Source organism: Citrus clementina, unplaced genomic scaffold (assembly GCF_000493195.1).
Source record: "Citrus clementina cultivar Clemenules unplaced genomic scaffold, Citrus_clementina_v1.0 scaffold_5, whole genome shotgun sequence".
Taxonomy (NCBI): Eukaryota; Viridiplantae; Streptophyta; class Magnoliopsida; order Sapindales; family Rutaceae; genus Citrus; species Citrus x clementina.
Window position 1 is genome coordinate 32,017,351 of NW_006262201.1, and position 23,773 is coordinate 32,041,123.

General features: G+C 33.7%; 1 protein-coding gene and 1 non-coding gene across 2 annotated transcripts; one reads left to right on the forward strand and one right to left on the reverse strand.

The window, feature by feature from the left end:
• The first annotated feature begins 310 nt into the window (after positions 1–310).
• LOC18041116 (cysteine-rich receptor-like protein kinase 15) lies at positions 311–4,481 on the forward strand. The gene is given in 8 exon segments (XM_024184858.1): positions 311–1,158; positions 1,460–1,570; positions 2,107–2,312; positions 2,792–2,819; positions 2,822–3,001; positions 3,483–3,720; positions 3,821–3,971; positions 4,170–4,481. Coding segments are annotated over 8 exon segments (2,034 nt in total). The 5' UTR covers positions 311–350.
• An 18,927-nt stretch (positions 4,482–23,408) lies between these two features.
• On the reverse strand, positions 23,409–23,512 carry LOC112098635. The gene has a single exon (XR_002905745.1). It is a non-coding gene; the product is annotated as a small nucleolar RNA R71 (small nucleolar RNA).
• Positions 23,513–23,773: the final 261 nt, after the last annotated feature.

Here is a 23,773-nt window from a genome sequence, read left to right on the forward strand (position 1 = left end):
TTTTTTCTATTTTTTTTATTATTAAAATAAATGAGTCACCAGACTTCTTCCAACTTCCCGCAAATAGGACTGAGAAATTCTGCATTTCTTTTTCCACACGCGCACAGAAACGCGAGGACTTAGCTTATTGACTTTTGAATATGACAGTCTCCTTAGCACCAGTTTATTGACTTTTGAGTATCGGAGTCTCCTTCGAACCTTCATCCCCGTGTAACATTTCTTAGGTATCAGATAATTATGGCTAGGAACATTAGAGAAACAAAACAAAACAACCGGAGTGAAAAGAAAAAGGAAAAGAACTGGCCGGTGATATAATAAAATAAAAAAATTAATCTATCCGCAAGACGAATATGAATGTGATCCTCGTGTTTGTCACCGCGCTAAGCGTTCAAATCAGCCTTACAAAGGCAGATGATAAGCCTACTTACATTTATCATAATTGCCCCAGCACAAATTTTACTCCAAACAGCGCTTACCAATCCAACCTCAATCTCCTGCTCTCTACTCTTCGGTCTAACGCCACCCGCGGCAGCAGCGACAAATTTTCCAAAGGATTCTACAACACTACTACAGGCCACGAACCCAACAAGGTCTACGGTCTCTTTCTCTGCCGTGGTGATTTCGGTCCGGAAACCTGCCAAAATTGTGTCAGTGTTGCTACCTCAGATACAGCCCAACTCTGTCCTTTCGGAAAGGAGAATACAATTGGGTACGAAGAGTGCCTTTTACGTTATTCGAACATTTCTTTCTTTTCAGTCCTGGACACCTCGTTCAAACTCTCCCAATCGAATGTAGAAAAGTTTCCAAGTCGGTCATTTGACCAGTTCGTGTGGAATTCGATTAACGAAGCAGTAAATCAGGCTCTAAGTACTACCAAAATGTTTGCTACGGTAAAGAAAAATTATACAGCCTCTCAAACGCTATACAGCCTCGTTCAGTGCACGCCGGACTTGTCAAGGGATGACTGTAGCAGCTGTCTTCGTTTAGCTATTTCACTCTTGAACCGATGCTGTGGATTTAAGATAGGAGGAAGAGTGATGTATCCCAGTTGCAACTTCCGATATGAGCTGTACCAGTTTTATAATGATACGTCGAACGGGACACTGCCGCCTGTGTTTTTTTATCCGCCGTCTCCTGGTTCTGAAACAAGCTCTAGAGGTAAACTAATTTCGAGTTTCATTCTTCACGTTAGAAATTAACATCAAATTTGATAACCATCCTTTAAATTAAGTTCGTTAAAATTAATTGAACTCTTTGGTGAGAATGTCATACAAACCCTGATTTAATTAGGTTAATTTTATGATTGATTTTAGAGAAATCAAATTCGATAGATAGCGACGCTTTAAATTTGTATAGATAGTTTTGACGTGTGAGTTTGTGGTTAATTGCATTACTTATTTTAGATACTTCAAAAGAATAAAATAAAATAAAATAACAAGTATGTGGTTTTGGTATCTAGGAGGCAAAGGAAAGAAAGCAACATGGATTGCAATTGGCACAATTATACCAACAATTACTCTTCTCATACTGTTGGGTTCTTTTTTTTGGTGCAGGAGGAGAAGAAATAAAGGTAATAATGAATTTTTCCAAAGGTTGTTTTGTCATTTCACAAATATGTTATATAAAAAATACAGAATTTGTTTTTGACATTTTGCGCCCCTCAATTCCTATTGTCTCTACAAAATAATATTGTTACAGAAAGTGATCTAAACTCTCCTACAGTTTATCGATCCAAATCATTTCACCACCACTGTTGCAAAATCCATCATTTTTTTTTTAAAAGCCTTAGAAATTTTTGCTGAACAAAATTGGAGTTTACAGGGATAAAACAGTAATAAAGAAAGAAATTGATAGCTGATATTTTTTCAATGATAGAGAGGTTTTGATTAACTTTAAAGCAAAAGAAAAATGATTAATTAATTTATGAATTTAAAACAGCAAGGAAATTTGATCAATTCCCCCAAAATGAATAATTCCTGACGTTCAGATTTCAACGTCGTTCCAAAACTAATATGAAATTATCGGGAAATTATACTTACGGCAAGAGAATGAAACATTTTCATCTATTTTTTTCCCCAAAAGGAAAGTAAAGTTAATGTCTTGCAGCGAAGAAAGCAATAAAAAAACAAGAACTTTATACGAGAGAAGGTAGAATTGGGGATGACGAGTCAAACGATACATTAGGTGGAGCGGCGCAAGGGGAATCTCATCAAGAGTTCCCAATCTTCCCATTAGGTCTAGCACTCGAGGCTACAAACCATTTCTCTCATGAAAATAAGCTTGGAGAAGGTGGTTTCGGCCCTGTGTACAAGGTACTTTGCTTTAATTTTTTTAAGCAATTAAACCAGTAATGCCATGAGTGTCAGAGCGTGTCCTCTGACTCAATGCCCTGTGGTTAATTCCGTGCTGTCATCCTTCTATTGTCTTAATTTTGGCTTTGTTGTGGTTTTCTAACCCCAAGATATCCTACGCTTAACAACGGTTTTGTAAGATTTGAGTTCTATCTCGTGAGTTCATGACAACTGGTTGTCAGACCAGGTGCTTTGAGTTGTGGACAAATCTTCTCCATTCCCCATGCATTCAACGCTTTTATTAGATTCTTATCATGTGTATCTGTATTTCACCAACAATCATGAATTTGCATATTGCTTACTTTCAGGGAAAACAAGTGAAAAAAAGTATATTGACCAAATGAATTTTGATATGGGAAGTATTGATCAAATGGAACTCAAACCGGGGATTTAGATTTTTGTTTTGTTTTATACATGATAACAATAGAATTTGCGTCCAGGGTATACTAGCGGGTGGGAAGGAAATTGCAGTAAAAGGCTCTCAAGATCATCCGGCCAAGGGCGACAAGAGTTCAAGAATGAAGTTACTTTAATCGCCAAATTACAACACAAAAATATTGTGAGACTACTGGGATGCTGTTTAGATGGAAATGAACTGCTGCTCGTCTATGAATATATGCCCAACAAAAGCCTTGATCTCTTCCTTTTTGGTTTGCCTCTCAAAACTAAATCTAGTTCAGTCTTGGATACATTTATTTTCACTTGCTGCTGGTAGCTAAGTTCTGCAAATAAAACGGATTCGTGACGTTAGGTTCAGGTGCTTTGCCACTGGGCTAAAAGCTTAAATTAATGATGTTGGTGCACCATATTTCCCTTCTAGATTCCTAACTCGTCAGCAGGATTTTGGGTTCATTTTATGTCATATGAAGCCTTTCAATTACATGCATTTATTCTGGTATGTATTGTCTATGGCAAGTAGCTAACAAGCACAAGCAATGAATCTGGATCCAAAGCTGATCTACTATGTGTTGAGTTTTTAAAGATTTTGTCGTCTTTGCATTTATGATAGTTTATGATATAAATATAAAATCAAAATCTCACGAATCAACAACTTTTTCTATTTCGTTCTCGCCTTAAAGCATGACAAAGTAAGTAATCAAGTGCATATTGTGCTTTTCCCTTGGTTTTCAGATTCAACTAGGGGTGCACAATTGGATTGGAAAAGACGCATATGCATCATTAATGGAATTGCTCGAGGCCTTTTGTATTTGCACGAGGATTCTCGACTCAGGGTTATTCATCGAGATCTTAAAACTAGTAATATCTTGTTGGATCATGAGATGAACCCCAAGATATCAGACTTTGGAATGGCAAGAATCTTTGGTGGCAATCAAAATGAAGCTAATACTAATAGAGTTGTTGGAACATAGTAAGTAACCTATTTTACCACATACTAAGTACTGAGAATTTATCTAAAATAATGTGCGTTGATTGACTTCATTTATTTATTTGACATTTATTTCCAACAGTGGATATATGGCACCCGAATATGCAATGGAAGGAGTATTTTCAATAAAATCAGATGTTTTTAGTTTCGGAGTTCTTCTTCTAGAGATTGTAAGTGGAAAAAGGAACAGTGGATTTTATCTTTCGAAAGACGGTCACAGCCTCCTTACTTATGTATGTGGCCTTTTTCTAGTTTAGTCTTAACATGATTGGTAATTAAAAGATCTCTTCTTTTGACTCAAAAGATTTTACCGTTTGAACTAGTTCATACTTGAGAACATGCATGTATGCAACTATCTTTATCACTCATTTGGAAGAATGATTTCTCGATGATTAATTATAGGATACTAATCTTTGTTCGCGACATTTCAGACATGGAAATTATGGTGTGAAGGAGAAGCTCTGGAGCTGATGGATCCAGTACTCAAGCAGTCATGCGTGGGCGCTGAACTTCTGAAATATATACATATTGGATTGTTGTGCGTTCAGGAAGACCCAGCCCGCAGACCTAGCATGTCATCTGTGGTTGTAATGTTGGCGAGTGATACAATAACACTTCCTCCACCAGCCCAGCCTGCATTTTCTGTTGGCCGAATGGTTGCTAGTTCTGGTCCATTCTTTTCATCAGATTCTAAATTTTGCTCTATTAATGAGATTACTCTTTCAAGTGTGTATCCTCGTTGACAATTTTCAGTTGTCCAAAAATTCAAAGACAGTTTGTTTCCGTGGACCATCGTTTGTTTTACGAACCCTCTACAAAATTAATTTCTGTGCCTGCAAAGTGCACGGTGTAGCTGGACCAAGATTTTGCCTAAATTCTATTTAATCATAACCCTTTGTCAAATCAATAATGGAAAAACTTGTTGGTACTACATGTTAAAATAATTTATTCTGGCAATTAGTGTAGCTCGACTAGTTGTCAATACACTTTTCATCCATGGTCATTTGAGTTTAATTAATAATAAGTGTTTCATACGTCTAAATACTTGTTCGTTTCTTTAATTTTCATCAATTATAGGAATTATTAAAATGATTAGACAGAAATTCACAGACACCTCCAAATCTTTGGAATACATTGAGTCCAAACTCCAACCTGAAATTTTTTTTTCTTTTTACTTTTTCCAATGAAACGTTTATATAAGTCGGGAAAGGCATATAAAAAAATTTAACTGGCCTAAAGATAAAAAATAGCACTTTCATGGGAGAGAAAGTCACATACACCTCCAGATAGTCAGGAAAGACATAAAAGATTTTAACTGACCACAGGATAATGGATAAATAATCTCTAAGTCTCCCAATGAGTGAATGAACATATTTCCGCTGGAACAATTTCAGAAATCCATTTCCTTACATCTGCTGAGGGAAGTCTGTATAATCCTGAAAATTAAAGACAGAAAAATAAAAAAAAATGAAAATATTATATTACTAGTTAACCAGCCAGCCACCTGGAGGACCTTGGAATGAAAAATAGTCCCGGCAGTTGTGTTATTATTACTCCAGTGCAGTAATATAACTCCTACAAAATTAAATTCACATATAAAACCATTTAATTTGTGTATTAAAAACAATAACACAGTGGAGATCACTATGTAGAATTATGACCTATGACGGCCAAGCTGCCCCAGTTGACAAGAGAACCATATGCATATAGAAAAGAAACAACTTTAGTCAGAATCTCTTCAGTAACTGTGAAAATAGACTCAGCATTTAGTCACCTAATTGAAAAGGGTCTATGAATCTTTAACAAAATATGTTAAAAGAAGACCTTCAATCAAATTAAGTACGTACCCGATTAATTAATTGAGTGCAGTAAATAATCCGCTTAAATGCTTTGGAGTGATTTCCGCAACATATTGAGACAATATACTGAACAAATCACTTATTATGACGAAAAGGGTTTGTGTTACTGGGAATTAAAACAATATAGACAGATATATATGTGTGTGTGTGTGTATCAGTGTGTGTGTGTAGGTGGAATAGGGGAACTATACCGCATATAAAAGCAAGCCCTAATCTACCAATGTCGAGACACTTTAAAATTGTGCACTGGTTTGGTTTAAACAGAGTGAAAAATCTTATACTATATGAAAAAAAAAGAAAAATTCTACGTGACTGCTGACTAGTGAGTAGTGACAATTGAAGTAAGGCCAATTTCACTGCGCGGAAGATCATTCTATTGCTGGTCCAAGTTGGGCCAAGGCCTCAAAGCTAATCATTTTCTGTCCAAAATTAGCCTTAAATTGGCCCATCAATCATTTGCATGTTTTTACCATCTTGAGTCGTTACTTAAGATATGGGAGTCTATTTATTTAATTTTTTTCACTTGTCTCTTCAGTTTATTAAATCAAGACTTCCCCATTAAAACAAGACGACTCATATCTATGCATAAGAGAATTTAATATCTAAAGAAATTAATATTGGTACTGAAATTGCTTTAATTTTATGGAATCATGGATACAAGTAATGAGCTAGCCGTTGGAGGCTAAACAGGAAATATAAAACCGAGCCTAGACATATGCTATACAGAAGTGATTATGATCTAAGCCCACAGGATTAAAGTTATGTAACTAATGATATTTATTTAATTGTCATACATCCGTAACTCATCTGGTTCATTGAATTAATCTTTGTTGTTCTTTACAAACTTAATTCACTCCTTCAGTAATAAAGGGTTAGTTATTGAAAAATCTCCAATCACAGGATTTAATCTTTGCTTAGATTAATCTCGTTGACAATCATAAAGAAAAATGAAATGCATGTCATCTCAAGTTGATGGGAAAAAATCACTAATTAAGAAAAGTCACAGATCCTACGGCTGCTGTTTAGTAAAATGGATAGTCAATGGAAACTGAAGGGGTCAAAATAATTCAGAGAGCCACATTGTCTGTTTCAGGATTTGATAAGTTAATTGATCATGAATTAAAAAAAAATTAAATTTTAGACTAGGATTAAGATAAACTCACCTTTCTTATACCAAATATATTGGTTAATGGCCCAAGAGCTTGGATTTGGACAAAATATTTAGAAGCCCAATAACCCATTTGCCTATTTTGACCCAACTATTTCATAGATTGACCAAAAAATTATTGCGATTGCATGTAATGTGACACTAACTGTGTAAGATAGATTGAGCAACGTAATCAAAGAAAGGAATTTTTTTTTCAAGGGTCAAAAGTAGTATTGTTTGGAGAATACAGGCATATTATACGATGAATCAGTCAATTTATTAATGGAGGAAAGCAATTCCATTATTTGACAACTATTGGGAAAGAAAGAAAAGCCGGAGAAGGAACCTTGGCAAATACTATAGCTAGCCAGCCTAGGATGCAAAATAATTCAGAGAGCCACATTGTCTGTTTCAGGATTTGATAAGTTAATTGATCATGAATTAAAAAAAAAAATTAAAGTTTAGACTAGGATTAAGATAAACTCACCTTTCTTATTCCAAATATATTGCTAATTTTCCACTTAATATTGCACCTAGCATTCCTCTAGTTGTCATTTTTGAATCAAAATTGAGTAACGCATGCGGAATGATATTCAATATATATAAAACGAATTCACATTTACAATTATGGCTTGATTATAAAAAGATAAGAAGATAAGATTACATGTACAGTATAGTAGGCTTTTTGTCAACAAACCGACAAAAGATAAAATATTAAAAGGCTTGATTAAAATCTATTAGCTACAGTAAATTATCGGTGATTCAGCGTCGATGAGAAAAATTATAGGTAAAAGACATTTTCACACTTTTTTCTTATTGGACAGTGATAAAACAAAGACACTTAGAAATTAATTTGGAGAAGCTCGACCAAATTATTGAATAAATCCGTAAATACAAATTTTAGGCTTGACCATGCTATCCAGTTATAATACAATGTCAATTTGGAAATACCACAGTCTAATGTCAATTATGCATATTAAAACATGGAAACATTCGCTGTTTGATGTTTACAACTGGGACATATTATCTATTAAGTTTATTTCGATATGCATTACTTGATCATCAAAGAATTTTATAGACATAGTTAATTTGTCGTAAATTAATAGATGATACCAAAAGCAGCTATGCATGGAGCTTTCCATGAATGGGCCATGATGCCAGACTCAGCACCAGATGAGTATGACCCACCTGCAAAATAACAAAAATGAATAGTTAAGTCAAAGGCAATGAATGTGATAAGATCCACGTGTCAGATTTGTTGGGAGCAGCCTGATGCAACAAAGTCCCCACGAATCTAAACTTGCCACGTTACCAACGTAGATGACATAGACTTCTTCTTCTTTTTGATTCTATCCTTTTAATTTTTAAACGAGTATGTGTGAAAACTCAGACAATATGTAGAGTGAAGTAATGCATATCGAAATAAAATTAACAGATAATATATCCCACTTGTAAACATCACACAGCGAATGTTTCCATATTTTAATAAATTGACTGATTCATCATATAATATGCCTGTATTCTCAAAACAATACAACTTTCGACGTCTGAAAAAAAACAAAATCCGCTCTTTGAATACGTTGCTCAATCTATCTTACACAATTGGTGGCTTGGTGCATGTCACATTATAAGCAATCGCAATAATTTTTTGGTCAATCTATGAAATAGTAGGGTCAAAATTAGCATAAAAGTGATTAATGGGGCCGATGAAGTATAATGAGTAGATCAAATATTATAGTTCGAACTGATAATCTGATATAATCAAATCTTCAACAAGATAAATATGATCCTCGTGTTTCACTCAATTTATCCCTATGTTACATCAATTTAGCTACATAGCCTTTTCATTTAGAATGGGTGCCTCACTTTCCACAAATTTGAAATAATATTTTATATTTTTTTTAAGGATAAGCCTTAAAAGTAATGTCTCTGACACATTCTATTATTACTATATTGTGTTTAGCACATTATATGTTTTATGTTGTATTGTATTATTTTAATGCAGATATATTGTATTATTTTGTATTATATTAACACTATATTAGAATAATACTATACAACTTTTGGTGCTACACTGTATTGTATTAATTTTTAATTATACCATGTTGGTACTGCATTATACGTATTAATTTTTTTGTGATTAATTTAAATTATATATTTAAAAAATAATATTTATTAGTACTTAGAAAAATACTAAATATAGAAGTCTTACATTTTAGAAATTTAACTTTTTTTAGTTTAAATGTTCAAAAACATCATAATTCTTTGTAAAGATCGAAGCTTATAACCTTAAATTTTATGCAGCATGATTTATTTCCAAGTATTTTCGAAATATACAACCTGTGAAATAAAGATTGAAGTAAATAATTTAATCAAATAATCTCCAAATAATATAACATCATAAATAAATAGTTAAAGCCTATAAGATTAATTCAAAAGTCAACTTAGGATGATAAAATAAAAATTTGTACATATGACAGGATAATCACATAATAACAAAGTGATATAATATTTGGAACATATTTACTAACAAAATAAATTGTACTAAATAAATCAAGTAAGAGTTATGTAGTATATGTAATAATATATTATATCATTATTTAAGTTATTATTAATTTTAAGAATAGCTCATAGGAAATATAGCTTATAGATTTTTTTTTAATTGTCTTTTGTATTCCATTATATAAATAGATATAATTAAATTTTTGTTATTAGTTATATTGAATTGTTAATTAATAATCATTTTTTATCTATTAATTACTATAATATAATTATAATTAATATTATGTTATGTTCTTATTTTTATATATTGTTCAAGTATTTACTATTAGTTATATTAACTTATTAAATTTAATCAATTTTATATATGAATTATTATAATGGAATTCAACATACATTATTTACTTATATTTTTAATATAATAAAAATTAACACATAACATAATATTATATTAAATTAAAAAGTTATAATTATTTATTATTATTATAAAGTTAAAAACGACAACTACTGCCTTAGCTAAACTTGGCTGGGAGTTGGGTTTAATTGATGTAGCCACTTGCTACAGCCAAATATGGGGTTGCATGGATAATGCGATGCAACTCCATGTAAGGAGGGGTGCCAAACATCCCCAAAGTGCTATAAAATACTATTTAAAGATTAGTGTTGGATCTAAAATCCTCAAAAGTAGTCTCTCTATCACATTTTATTGCTACTATAATGGTTAAAAAGTGGTGATTATGTTAAAAATTTATATTATTCATAGTTGTCCTTCCTCAGCAAATGTAGCCTAAAATGATAAAAACTTATGTAGGTTATGCATCACATCTTAATATGTTAAGGTTGTGCACCCAAATGAATAAGAACTTACTTTTGCTAGGACTGCTTGGTATTGTGGTGGAACTATCTATTTTAATGCTATGTGTTAAGGATAAGCAAGTTGCCAAGCTATTAGCTATCGTGTCAAGTGAATTTGCAACATGTGAATTAGTTTTAACTAATTGCCATGTGGCAACTTATGATAGGATGTTACTAGATTCAGGTGGTCATTGTTAGTAAAGTTGTTAGTGAAGCACCGCTGACATAAGTTGAACTCAGAATGCCCACTATGAAAAGTTAGAAAGTTCCAATAAAGTCAGAGCAAACAAAAAAGTTAGAAAGTTCCAATAAAGTCAGAGCAAACAAACATGACCAACTCGAGCGATTCAACATCATCTTCAATTTCCTTTTCTTTTGTTCAGCCAATTGAACTTGATAGAACAAATTACCTTGTGTGGAAAGCTTAAGTTCATGCATCGATCATTGTCAATGGCCTTCGAGGTTTCATTAACGGGATTCTCGAGATCCAAATCGGTTTCTCACTGAAATTGAAGGTGATTCATGCAGATATGAAGTTGAAAGTTCAAGACAATATGCGAAACATAGCTACAATGACTAGAAGAAAACCAACAAACTTCTACAAAGCTAGATGCTATTTTCTATGGTGGATAATGTGTTTATCATTGTGGTTGGCAGTGCACTTTGCTTAATCTTTAGGAAAAGCTTGTAGAAATGTTCATTTCTCAATCTAAGACTCATTGTATGCCTTTGAAAATGTAGGTTCAAGTCATGAAGAAAGAAGATCTTTCCATCAGTGACTGCTTTAACAAGATGAAGAAATTTACAGATAGCCTAGCTATTGACATTAATCCTCTTTTTTTAAATGATTTTATCATGCATTTGCATACTGGCTTGGATGAAAACTATAAGTCTCTTGTCACAAACATACTTGTTAGGATGGAAAAGGTATCATTGTTGAAGAAGTATCTTCATTGATACTTAGTCATAAAACTAGAATGGAGATAAGTAAAGAAAAGACACAGAATGAAATTTACATGATATATTAGCTAATTTTGCTTTGAGAGGATAGAACTCAAATAAGCTTAGTAACAACAATCAAAGGAGTTTTAATAGTGGAAATTTTGGGGGATTTGAGGATTGATTCAACGGTGTGATAGCAAAATCATCTATCAGATTTATTTTATACCTGGATATAAAGCCTTTAAATGCAGAAATATGTTCAATTAGGACTTTATTCATAAGCAATGAAGAGGTGGTTTTAGGCCATAAGGTGGTTGTTGTAACTTTTTCTTGTGTTATTGGTGTCAATGTACAAACGTACATAACAAGTAATATAATGATAAGTATTCAAGATCGCCTCCACAGGAATTGATGTTATCAGACTTGCTATAGCAATCTTAACAGTGCAGATTGTTTCAAATTAAAATGAGAAAATTACTAAAACTAATAAAATAACTAAAATGTAATAAATAAAATAAAATAAATAAATGTAACACCCCAAAACTAACACGTGCGGAGCACGTGAAGAAGGAGTTTACTTACAGATCGTAATCCTTACTCATCAAATTCCAAACTGAAATACCTCAAATTTATAATCAAATAAATCCACAAATTCAAACGTCTAACACTAAATAATCTCTCCCAAACATAAAGACAACAAAAGTCTCAAACTCTAAATTACAAGTTCATAACAGAAATAAACTGAATAGAAATATGAGTCTATTCCTCTTCTTAATCAAATGGCAAACGGAAATGAAAAATTACTAACTCCAAAGCTAAGCGCACCTCTCAAAAGAAACTTAATCTGCAAAAGGTAATGACGAGGGGTGAGCCGTCAACTCGGTAAGTAAAACAATTCCTAACATACTAGGCCTATCGATACAAAAATATTGCAAGCCTTCTTTTGTTTAAAACATATATCATAATCCATAAATTTCATAAAACGATATATCACGATAACATAACATAAATTCTTAATAATTCAGAATATCCAAAAGCATATTTACTTACGAAGCATCATATAATATGTATACAGAAAACAAAATGTTAGCTCATGTCACATAGTGTCACCTATAGTCCCGGTGACCTAGCCAGAAACAGAATCAGAATATCGTGTGCACACTCAGAACAGAAACCCAGTACTGGTCCAGACAGATATATCATATATTACGATCAGAATCAGAATCATAACAACTATGGACAATAAGCCAAAACATTAGGAATCTCATGCAATCATCAATAATTGAAATCAAACATGGGTACAAAACATTCGTATCAGATTCATAAAAGTCCATATCAATAATTTAGGCTTGCAAAGTATTTTATAGATAAAATCATAAAAGGTAGTCATGTCATAAAATAATTTACATATTTAAAAGAATTTATAAAATACCTTCTTAAAAAGAATTTAGGCTTTAAAACATTTACATAAAACTAATTTTGTTATGAAAATCCATTAATCTTCTAAGTAGTATAAAAATATTTTTACTTATACTAATAATATCAAAATACTTATACATATCCAGTATACTAGGAATGAAGTTACTTATCTCGACTAAAGAATTTGAATTAACACGCCTCTAAGCCTCTAAGAGCCTCAATCACCTCCAACACCTTAAAGAAATACAAGATATGACAATTAATAACTTATTCTAAGAATCTGACTTTCTAATTCATACCCGTACAGGTCTGATTCTCAGAATTTTAACTCTTGATCTATAACTCATAACGACATAATGTTCTATGGAACTGTTATGGACATCCATGAGTACCCCATGTAAAATTTGCAAGAGGATTCGACATCAAAAACATTTTCAAAACTATTTATGTCTCAACAATTTTGAAACTGTTTTCACATAACGTAAACCAAACAGAACGGGTTCTGTGATTTTTATAAAATAAAATACTAATCAGAAAATTATGAAATTAAAACTGGGATTCCTAGACACATAATTTAACCTACATATAAACTTTCAGAATTTTCAGAGTTCATTTGGTGGTACAAATAATCTTGTGAATCCGATCGCAATGCTGGAATCGCAGTTTTCCAGTGCAGTGGTTTCTATTTCGAAAATACATATAAAATTGAAAACGAAGTCGAATTTAATGAAATAAAATTTACTCAAGAAGCCTACATGTATAGTTTCCAGAAATATAAATTTTAGAAGAAAAATCCTTCAGAAAATATAGGTTTAAATTCGAGATACTCATGCTGTCCAGAATTATCCTGTGCTTAATACGTCAATGATTGATTAACTAAACTCATAATAAATCAAAACCCTAAACAAAGCCTAAATACATTCTAAATAATGCATTATGATCTATAACCATCTAGAATCGTGCCAATATAAACCCTAGATAGAGTAATTAGAAATCTGTTGAGAATAGGGAGAATAACTTACCCGTCGCTTTGATTCTCTCCTAAACAAAGGTTTGAATCCTAAGATTTGGGTAGGAGCGTAAAGAGCAGCAGAGAAGAAGAATAAATGTCGTGGACTTAGGGTTATGGAAGGGAAAAAAAGTGTGAATTTATAGGGAGTCTTAAGAAACCCTATTTAATTAGGAAAAATAACCTTTTTTCCAAAATTATCTCATAAATAACCTCTATTTATAATTAGTATCCCTTTCTTAATAAGGGTTATAGGCCACCCATAATTCTCAAAGAAAGTCCAATTTTCATAATTTAATATTATGGAAATTTGTGGCGTTACAATAAAACTCTCACAGTAAACACAAGGATAAAACCAATAAGCATGGAGTAGTAGAGTGATTAAACTCTCTTAATGGTTTTAACTATTTCTTCTAATTTTAGGCTCAGTTGCTACAATATCTGCTACAGTACTGGGCAGTATCCTATTGTACCCTCAGTTGTCGCATGTTAGATGTCTTATATCTTTATGCAACCTAATTGTGACCAATTGTTATGCCAATATAAGATATAACATTACATGCTTAGGTTCTAATTACCCTATAAGGTGAATCTCTATGCCTAGTTCATTACTAATTTTAGATTAAGTATGGCCCTTTTGGAATTAAGTAAAACTCAACTCAGGAAATCCAACCTAAAACCAAGTATTGCTCTTATATATTCCACTAAGATAGACCCTTTTATGGCTCTTTCTTATCTTGTATCATTAAATGGATGGTCAGCCGAAATAATAAATATAAATAAATATTATCAAAACAAAATGCTATAGCAAACATGCAGCACCGCATATATTTAGTTAGTAAACCATCAAGATTGTTTATCACTCAACCACAAATAAATTTAGTTCATAATATATAAAAGAAACATGAACAATAAAGTTTTAGCCATCAAATACATCCTCATGATTAAAAAATAAACAAGAAAACAAGAGAAAACTAAGAAGGACTGGATTCCCGATTGATTTTTGCAAACTCTCCTCTGACGCAGCCCTTGATTTTGCTCTTCGATTTTGTCTTTTCTTTTGTTTCTTTTCGGTTTTTATTCTAGGTTGATGGCCTCTTTTTGTTTTTTTTTTGCGCGTGTGCTCCTTTTATATATGAAAATTAGGGCAACTGGAAGTCTAAGGCACGTATCTTCTAGATTTAGAAACTCCATATCGTAATCTGTTAAGTGTCTCTCACGAAATCTTCTCTTTTAATGCTCCAGGATTGCTACAGCAATGGTTGCTATAGCAATGGCTGCAACATCTGCATTGTTCCAAACTTATTTCAATTCTTCTGCAGCTATGTTTTTTCATTTTTTTTGCAAGCTATTGCAACAACATCCTTTCCTTGAGATTCGAACTTCCAATTACCTACACTTATGTATATGATTTAAGCACACAATTATTCGAAATCAAACAAAATTTACTAAAATTAAACTAAAATGGATGTTAATACAAACTATCATCAAAATGCAATAAAAACACATCATTTACTCTCTAAGTAATCTTGATTTAATCTAAAAATATCATGATAACTCTCATTTTATAGAGTTATCACACCCCCAAATTTAAACTATTACTTATCCTCAAGTAATGATAATAACATTAATACTCAATCACACAATCACACATTAGTAACATAGCTCTGCCATCAAGCTTGCAAGGATTCGTCAACCTTTAGATCACACTCTTACTGGTGCAAAATTGACATAGTAGTTCAATTATAGACTTAGGCATCCTTTTGTCCAGGGTGTATGTATGCCACTTTGATCAAATTTCAGAGATGCTGCAACATTGCACTGCTGTTATATACACTTTAGAGGTAGAACACAAGTACATTCACACATAAGGGAAATAGAAATCACAAACAAGTTCAAACTATGCTATAGCAAAATATTCTCTCTCTCTCTCTCTCTCGGGTTTTTTTTTAGATTTCTCTTCAATGTATCATTGATTTTTTATATAAATGTCTATCACTTGTGGTGATAACACCCAATTTCTCACTTAATGTACAAATCAGAGTTGCTGTAGCAATGCTCACGACATAGTTTTATCTATAAACATCTTTAACTCATGGTTGAATATGGGGCTCATGAACAGACCTGGTTACTCAATATCCTAGACATAAGACCTTATCTCTCTATTTTTTTTTTATGCTACAGCAATGCTCATGGCTCTTATTGTCTTTGGACTCAGGTCTGCATATGGGGTACATACTCAGCTCTGGTTACTCAGTAATTTAAGCCATTAGAGCTAAATTTATACAAGCACAATTCAACAAAAAATTTCCCCCAAACTTGAAATTTTGCTACCTTTCTCAATTTTCTAGCTTCTGTTACAACATTCTCATAAAACTCAGCTAAACCCTAAGTGTTAGGATAAAATTCCAACCCTCATCCATGAATTAATTCTACTTGGCGATCTCAAAAATTGAATAAAACTCACTTTATCTTCGTGAGGTTTTTCACTCCATACACAACTACTAGATAGCAGAGTTACGCATAACACGAAACACACAATGCACAACACAAATACATGCACCAACACAACCCCCCCCCCCCCCAAACTTGAGAGGTGTTGTGTCCTCACAAGCACACAAAACAAAACAAACCACACATGCATACATTGGCACGAAAGAAAAGCAAAACAATTAAAAACAAAAGAAAAGTCTCAGAACTTGAAAGAAATTAGATTGGGCTAACAGGGGTACTCTCTATTGTTGGATGGTTTGCTACAGCACGAGTTGAAAGGTCACTACTTTTTGGTGGAACTCCTCAAGCGGTCCTTGGGCAAACCTTGTGGTGGGATAGTGGGTTGCTTTTTCTTCTGGCTTAATGATGGACTTATTAGTGGTGTTCCAATAGGTACACTAGCTTTGGGCTGAATGGTTCTTGCCCGCTTGTGCTTTGGTTCTTCTAGTGTTGTAGCACCTCCAGAGGTGGCCTCTTTACATTTGCTAGATCCCTTGGGGGCTATGGGAGGAGATTTGGTTGGCGTTTAGTGTGGAGCAGCTGGAGCAGGTTTTACTGTAGCAGAGTCCTCAGTAGTGATTTAAGCAATGATGTCTAAGAGGCTCTTCTTCTTTATAACTATTTTAGTAACCCTTGTGGCAGCTACTTCAAGTTCTGCATCAATGTCCTCTGGATCTTTCTTTGAGTCGTCTTCTTCCATAATATTTTCTTTACCCTTGCTAGAGAGGACTGGGATTAAGGGCTCAACATCTTGCTCCTCCTCTGGTTCATCTTCATCATCTCCGATGATGTGTTTTTGTCTTCTTTTAGGAGGCACCATTTGAGCTACCTCATCTTTCTCCCCCTTTGGGCCCCTTCTTATTCTTCTTCTCCTAGTGAGCTGTTAGTTTCTAATTCAGTACCTTCTGTTTCTTTTGGTGCTAGTTGGTCATTGTTTGTTGACTCTAATTCCTTTTCACTGGTTATTGTTTGAGTGGTCGTAGCATCTTATTATGTTGGGTGGAAGTTAAATTATTGTAGTAAAGTGTCAGGAAAGTCTATGTTTTTGCTTTTCATGTTGAGAGCAAATTGATACAAGTGGTCTTCAAGATGCATCAAATCCAAAATCTATTATTTTCTCTCCGTTGTGCCTTTACACATTGACTGATATTGTCACTAAGCTCTTGCAACCTTCTTTCGACCCCAATGACCCTCTTTGCATTTACTACAACAATAGGCTCTAGTGTACCTACAACAGATTCTCTAGTAATTCTTTCTATGGTTCGAGTAGTGAGAGCTCCTTCATTCTTAATACGTTCATCTTTAGTAGTTATGCTCACTCCCGACACAAGACATATGCTGGTGATAAAAGAAGGAAACAATAAGGTAGCAATTTTGTGCTTTTTTATAGCACACTCTCTAATCTCTCTCGATAGTTGTCCCAACATCAATTGGCAACCCTTTAACAATAACATATAAAAGAATCAACCTTTCCTGGGACACGGTGGTGGTGTGTGTTGTAGGCATCAATCTAGATTTCAAAAACTTTACCCAAACTTTGGTAATCGGTTTCAAATCAATCCTATTTATTACTCTACCTTCCTCATTTCCTAAGAACTCCCATCTACAGTAAGGATTTTGAGCATACTATTCCATTTCTTGGGGGTCATGCTTCCAATCATTTTTGAGTACTCACAATCAACATTAGAAGGTAAATTGTAAAAAGTATTGATTACTCTTGGGTCTAAAGAGACTTGAGTGTTCCTTACCCACATTATTCGTTGCTCTTACCCCAACATTTTGGCATAAAATTCCTTGACAATCGGCAGTAAAAGATCCCTTGGATGTTTATAAAATTCCAACTAGCCCATTTTTGCTACAATAATGTGGATAGTGTAGATTATTCCAGAAAGTTGTGGCGGGAATTGGAACCCCTTTTGTTCTAAAATGTTTCGTGGTTCGATAAATTCTTCAAACTTTTCTTCAGCTTTGTAGCCTTGGAAGCGTGATGGATTCTTTAGACGGCTTGCCATCTTCTTGTATCTCGTCATTGCTGGAGCAGTTGAAATAGATTTGTTGGATAACAAAGGCTTAAGCTGTAAAAAGAATCATGAATTCTAAGGACTCTTGCTGAGAGAGGAGAAAAATTTTGAGTTAAATTCCAATTGGTACAATAAAACTCTAATATATAAGTGATGGTAAAAATAGAAATAAAAGAAAAATTAATTTACGGAGATAAAATTAGAAATAAGATTTTGAAGTTAAAACATATTCAATTTAAATAAGAAAAGGATATCAGTTCGGGAGTCTAGGGATTATGTATTCCCTTCGCATCTTTTTCTTGATTTACTAAGCCAGTTGTAAAAAATTTATTCCCACTCAGTAAAAGAAAATTTTCCATAATTGTGACACTGTAATGGTAAGAATTGTTGCTACAACTGATAATCTTGTCCTGCAGCACTATCCAGTAAAGTTTCCCGTTTGATAAGAAACACTGTCCACTATCATGTAAGGTGTAATGCTATAGCAACTTGTCTCAACTTCTTGGCCCACAAATGTTTTTTTAATAATTAAAGTGCAGTGAAACATGGAAAGAAAGTAATTAATCAAAATGAGATAACCATAAAGAAAAAGATGCAAAAATTAAATTTAAGGAAAAAAAATCAAATAACCTCCCTAATTATTGGGTTGCCTCCTAATTAACGCTTGATTTTAGGTCCTTCAGCCTGACCTTCCCTAAATACTCAAATTAGATCGGTGAGGCTTACATCATCTATTGAGTCAAACGAGACGTCATCAATGTAATGTTTGATTTGTTGACCATTTACCATAAATTTCTAATCAATTTTTTCGTCCTTGATTTCTACAGTACCGTGAGGATAAATGTTGATAAGTCTAAAAGGTCTGCACTATCTAGTTTTTATTTTCCAGGGAAAAGTTTTAATCTTGAATTGTAAAGTAAAACTTGTTGGCTCATAATTAAATTTCTTTGCCGAATGTGCTTGTCGTGCCATTGTTTTGTTTTTTCTTTGTAAATCCCTGCATTTTCATAAGAGAACAACCTTAATTTTTCAAGCTCACAAAGTTGGAATTTTTGATGCTCTGCTGCAGCATGCATGTCAATGTTTAGTTGTTTTAATGCCCAATATGCTTTGTGCTTTAGCTTTAATGGAAAATGGCAGGCTTTGCCATAAACAATTCTGTATGAAGACATGCCAGTGGTGTCTTGTATGCTGTATGGTAGGCCCATAGTGAGTCATGTAATCTGAGTGACCAGTCCTTTCTAGTGGGTTCACTACTTTCTCCAAAATCCTTTTGATCTCTCAGTTGTACACTTCTGCTTGATCATTAGATTATGGGTGACATGTTGTAGCAATCTTGTGCTTAATTCCATACTTAACCAGTGCTGTAGCAAATATCATATTGCAAAAATGAGTGCCTTCACCACTAATGATAGCTCTTGAAGTCCCAAACCTTGAGAAAATATTCTTTTGAAGGAATTTCACCACGGCTTTAGCATAATTTGTTGGCAATGCTATAGCTTTCACCTATTTGGACACATAATCTACATCAACTGGAATATATAAGTTTCCAAAAGATGGTAGGAAGAGTCCCATTAGGTCTATCCCCCATACATTAAAGAGCTCCACAGCCAAAATGCTTGTTAATTGCATTTCATGCTTTTGAGATATGTTCCCTGTTCTTTGACACTTATCATTTGACAAACTCATAAACATATTTAAAAATAAAGGGCCGGTAATAACTTGATTATAAAACTTTGGCAACTGTTCTATAACCTCCAAAATGTCCTCCATATGCTGCAGCATGGCACGAATATAGTATGTATGGAATTTCTTCATCAGATACACATCTTTTAATCATATGGTCTGAGCACATCTTGTACAAGTATGGCTCATCCCACTGATAGCTTCTGACATCTTGGAAACATATCTTCTTATGCTGATAATTCAAATCAGGTGGTAACAGTCCACTCACCAAGTAATTAACAAAATCTGCATACTATAGGAGTCTAGATTGCTGCATCATCTGTGCATGCTGTAGTATTAGTAGTTGGTCATCAGGGAATGTTTCTGTGATGTCCTATTTGGTCAAGGTGCTTGCATCTGTTCTAGCCTTGAGAGATGATCTGCTACTTGGTTATTGGTCCATTTTCCATCCTTGATCTCTAAGTCAAACTCTTGTAGCAAGAGGATCCACCTTATCAATATTGGTTTGACATCATTCTTTGTAATCAAATACTTTATTGCCTAATACTCTTATAGGCAGAGTTGATTTTTATACTGGATTTTTTACTTCATTTGGTCTTCTAACTAACTAAGGACTTGTTGTTGAGCCACTGTGGTGTATTGAATCAAGAGCAACCAATCATGTAACCAAAGATGCATGTATTTTCACATCTTATTTTACTTATCTTAGGACAGATAAATTGCATATAAGAAGTGGTATGGGCTTAGATATTTAACATATTGGTTATGCTATGTTAAGTGCACTCTCTACAACAAATATTTATCTTAGCAACATCTTGCATGTTCCTGCAATCTCCAAAAACCTTTTAAGTGTCCTAAAATTTTTGTTAACAATAATGTTCTTATTGAATTTCATAAAACATTTTGTTTTGTTAAAACCAAGAAAACAAGGACCATTTTGCTTCAGGGGATCGCTAAAGGAGAACTATATCAAGTTGAAGGTCTAACTGCAGTCTCTAATGTTGTAGCTTCTAATAATAACAGGCCCAATGTTTTGTTTGTCACCTCAAAATCTACTTCCAGTTCCAACACTTTCTAGTGTCAATGCTTAATCACTTAAGAGTTTCATATTTTATACACTCCTATGGAAGGTTGACAAATACAACTATTATTTAATTCAATAATGAAGCCTTAAAAGTCTTGTTTGTTTTTTGTTCTAAGTTAGTTAACTATAAGTTAGTTAACTATAATATTTATACACTCCTATGGAAGGTTGACAAATACAACTATTATTTAATTCAATAATGAAGCCTTAAAAGTCTTGTTTGTTTTGCACAAGATAATGAGTCATCCTACAGTTCATGCTCTTAAACAAATCACAAAATAGATCAATTCTGATTTTGATGTGAATAATGATATCAAACTAGACTTCTGTAATGCATGTCAATTTGGTAAATATCATATGCATCTCTTTTCCTCCACAAAAACTACCACCATTCAACCTTTAGAGTTTTTACATGTTGATTTATGGGGATGAGTGTTGAGTGTTAGAAAATGCATATTTATAAAGGAGAAAACCGTCATTTTACATTTCAAGTCTTACTAACAACCCTTACTTTTATGTATTTAACCTTCTTGTGATGTAATTACGTGTGTGTTATTTTAATTAAGTATTTTATGTATTTTAGGGGCATTATAGTCATTTCACAATAAAGGAGAGATCAGACGACAAAACGGACATCACTTTTGAACTCAGGACGGTCGAAAACCTTAGGAGGGGCATAAAAGGAAAAATGGCACTATTCACATGTACGGTACTATTCACGTGTACGGTACTGTCTACGTTACTGTTCACGACACTGTTCACGACACTGTTCACATAGACGGATCGATGACGTGGCATTGACCGATGATGTGGCATTGACTGATGAGGTGTCACGATCCTGTTGGACTAAACTTCTTATGTACTGTTGATGGTGACGTGGCAGCATATCAGTGGACGAAAAATCTCGCGTACGGTGCATGCATCACACAGGATTATTTTCAACCAAACTGCGTTACTGTTCATCCGGGTCAAACCGTGTTACTGTTCATCCACGTGGTCAAACCGTGGACTGTTGACTGATGACGTGGCGCAATCCTGAGCGTCCAAACTGTTTTTAATCCGATGGCCATGATTTACTCCATGTATCTATAAAAAGGGGGCCTCCCCCCCCTAATTTGATATCTCTGAATCCATTTTTGGGATCCATTTTCTGTAATTCCCTCTCCATCTTGTATTTTCTTTGTATTTTAATAAATTCCCAGTTTGCCCCTAGTTCAATTATGAGTAGCTAATTTCCTTTCAAGCTTGGGTTGAAGGTGAAGTCTCAACATGTGTCATGGGCTTTATTTGGTAAATTTATTTTCTTTTCCCCTCTAGGTTTTGTGGATGATTTGACTTATCGTCGACAAATAATACTGATCTTGTCTAGATACCGCCTTGGTTACACCGGCTCTCTAGTATAAGGTTATTATTATTTGGCACGATAAGCCCTTAGCACCATATTGATTAGAGCGTGGTTCATGAGGTGTGGATTCCCCCCTCATGATTTAATTGGCATTAATACGGATTATTTAGCCCATGATGCATGTTGATACGGATCCAGATACCCAAGTACGTTATTTCAATAGATTTCTCTTCAATTTACTCTCGCCATTGCAATTCCAGTCTTAGAATTTATTATCGCCATTTCAATTCCAATTTTAGGATAATTTAAATCACTTCCACCACAATTCCAACAACCCATTTTGCAAAATTAATTCTATACACAGTTAAAATCCACCTCCTCGTGGGATCGACACTCGTCACCATTGATCTACACTATAATAGATTCGTGCGCTTGCGAGTTCATTAAAATTTGCACAACAAGTTTTTGGCGCCGTTGCCGGGGAGGTAAGTAATTTTAATTCATAGAATTAATTTTTGTGAATAATTTATTTTAAATTGTTTTCTTGTATTTTTTATTAAAAAAAGAAAAAAAAAAGTGAATCTGCATTTAAAGGTTAGTATTTCTTTTCTTTTTCTCTTCTTTAAAATTTTGTAATTTAATTTTTAATTTATTTTTCTTTGTAATTTTTGTTTATCTTATTAATTTAATTTTTAGTTAATTTATTTCACGTATTTATTTTTGTGTATTTTTATAGTAAGGTTGTAATAGCGCAATAAGGTTAGTATCGTAATTTCTCCCTCTTATTTATTTTTATTTGTTTTGTTCCCATCTTTATTTTTATTTTTATTTTGCATGCATGGTCGTAGGTCATTATTACCTAATCTTGAACCTATAGACCTTGAATTAGTAAAAACACTTCGCACACACAAACACGTTAAAAATAAAATGGATTTACAAGCACCACAGGAGAGGCCATTTAAGGACTATTTTAGTCCCTTAGCTAATTTGAGCACATCATGTATAAGATACCCAAATGTAGCTGCTAGGAGCTTTGAACTAAAACCTAGTGTGCTAAATTGTCTCCCCACATTCTATGGCCTAGAAAATGAGGACCCATATAATCATCTGAATGATTTTCATGCCATTTGTCAAACTTTTAAATATGAAAATTTTTCAGACGATGATGTTAAACTTAGATTATTCCCATTTTCTTTAAAGGATAGAGCTCGTTCATGGTTAAATACTTTGCCTGCTAATAGCATTGCATCATGGGAACAAATGGTTACAAAATTTCTAAATAAATATTTCCCAGTGCATAAAACCAATTCTATTCGCAGGGAAATTTCAGAGTTTACACAAAGAGAGGACGAGCAGTTTTTCGAAACATGGGAGCGATTCAATGGGCTACTCTTGAAGTGTCCACATCATGGGTACGAGAAATGGCACCAATGCCAATACTTTTTGGAGGGATTATTGCCGAATGTGCAAGAATGGCTAATGGCAACAAGTGGAGGAGAGCTAATGTCAAAAAGTGCATCAGAGATTTGGGAATTCTTCCAGCGACAAGCGGATAATTCCCAACAACGGAGTCGATCACTCAGGAATACTAGAAGGATTAAAGGAGTGAATGAGGTTCACATTGGCGAGTCAACTTCGGGAATCAAAGAAGTCAAGGAGATGGTTGAAGGTCTTGC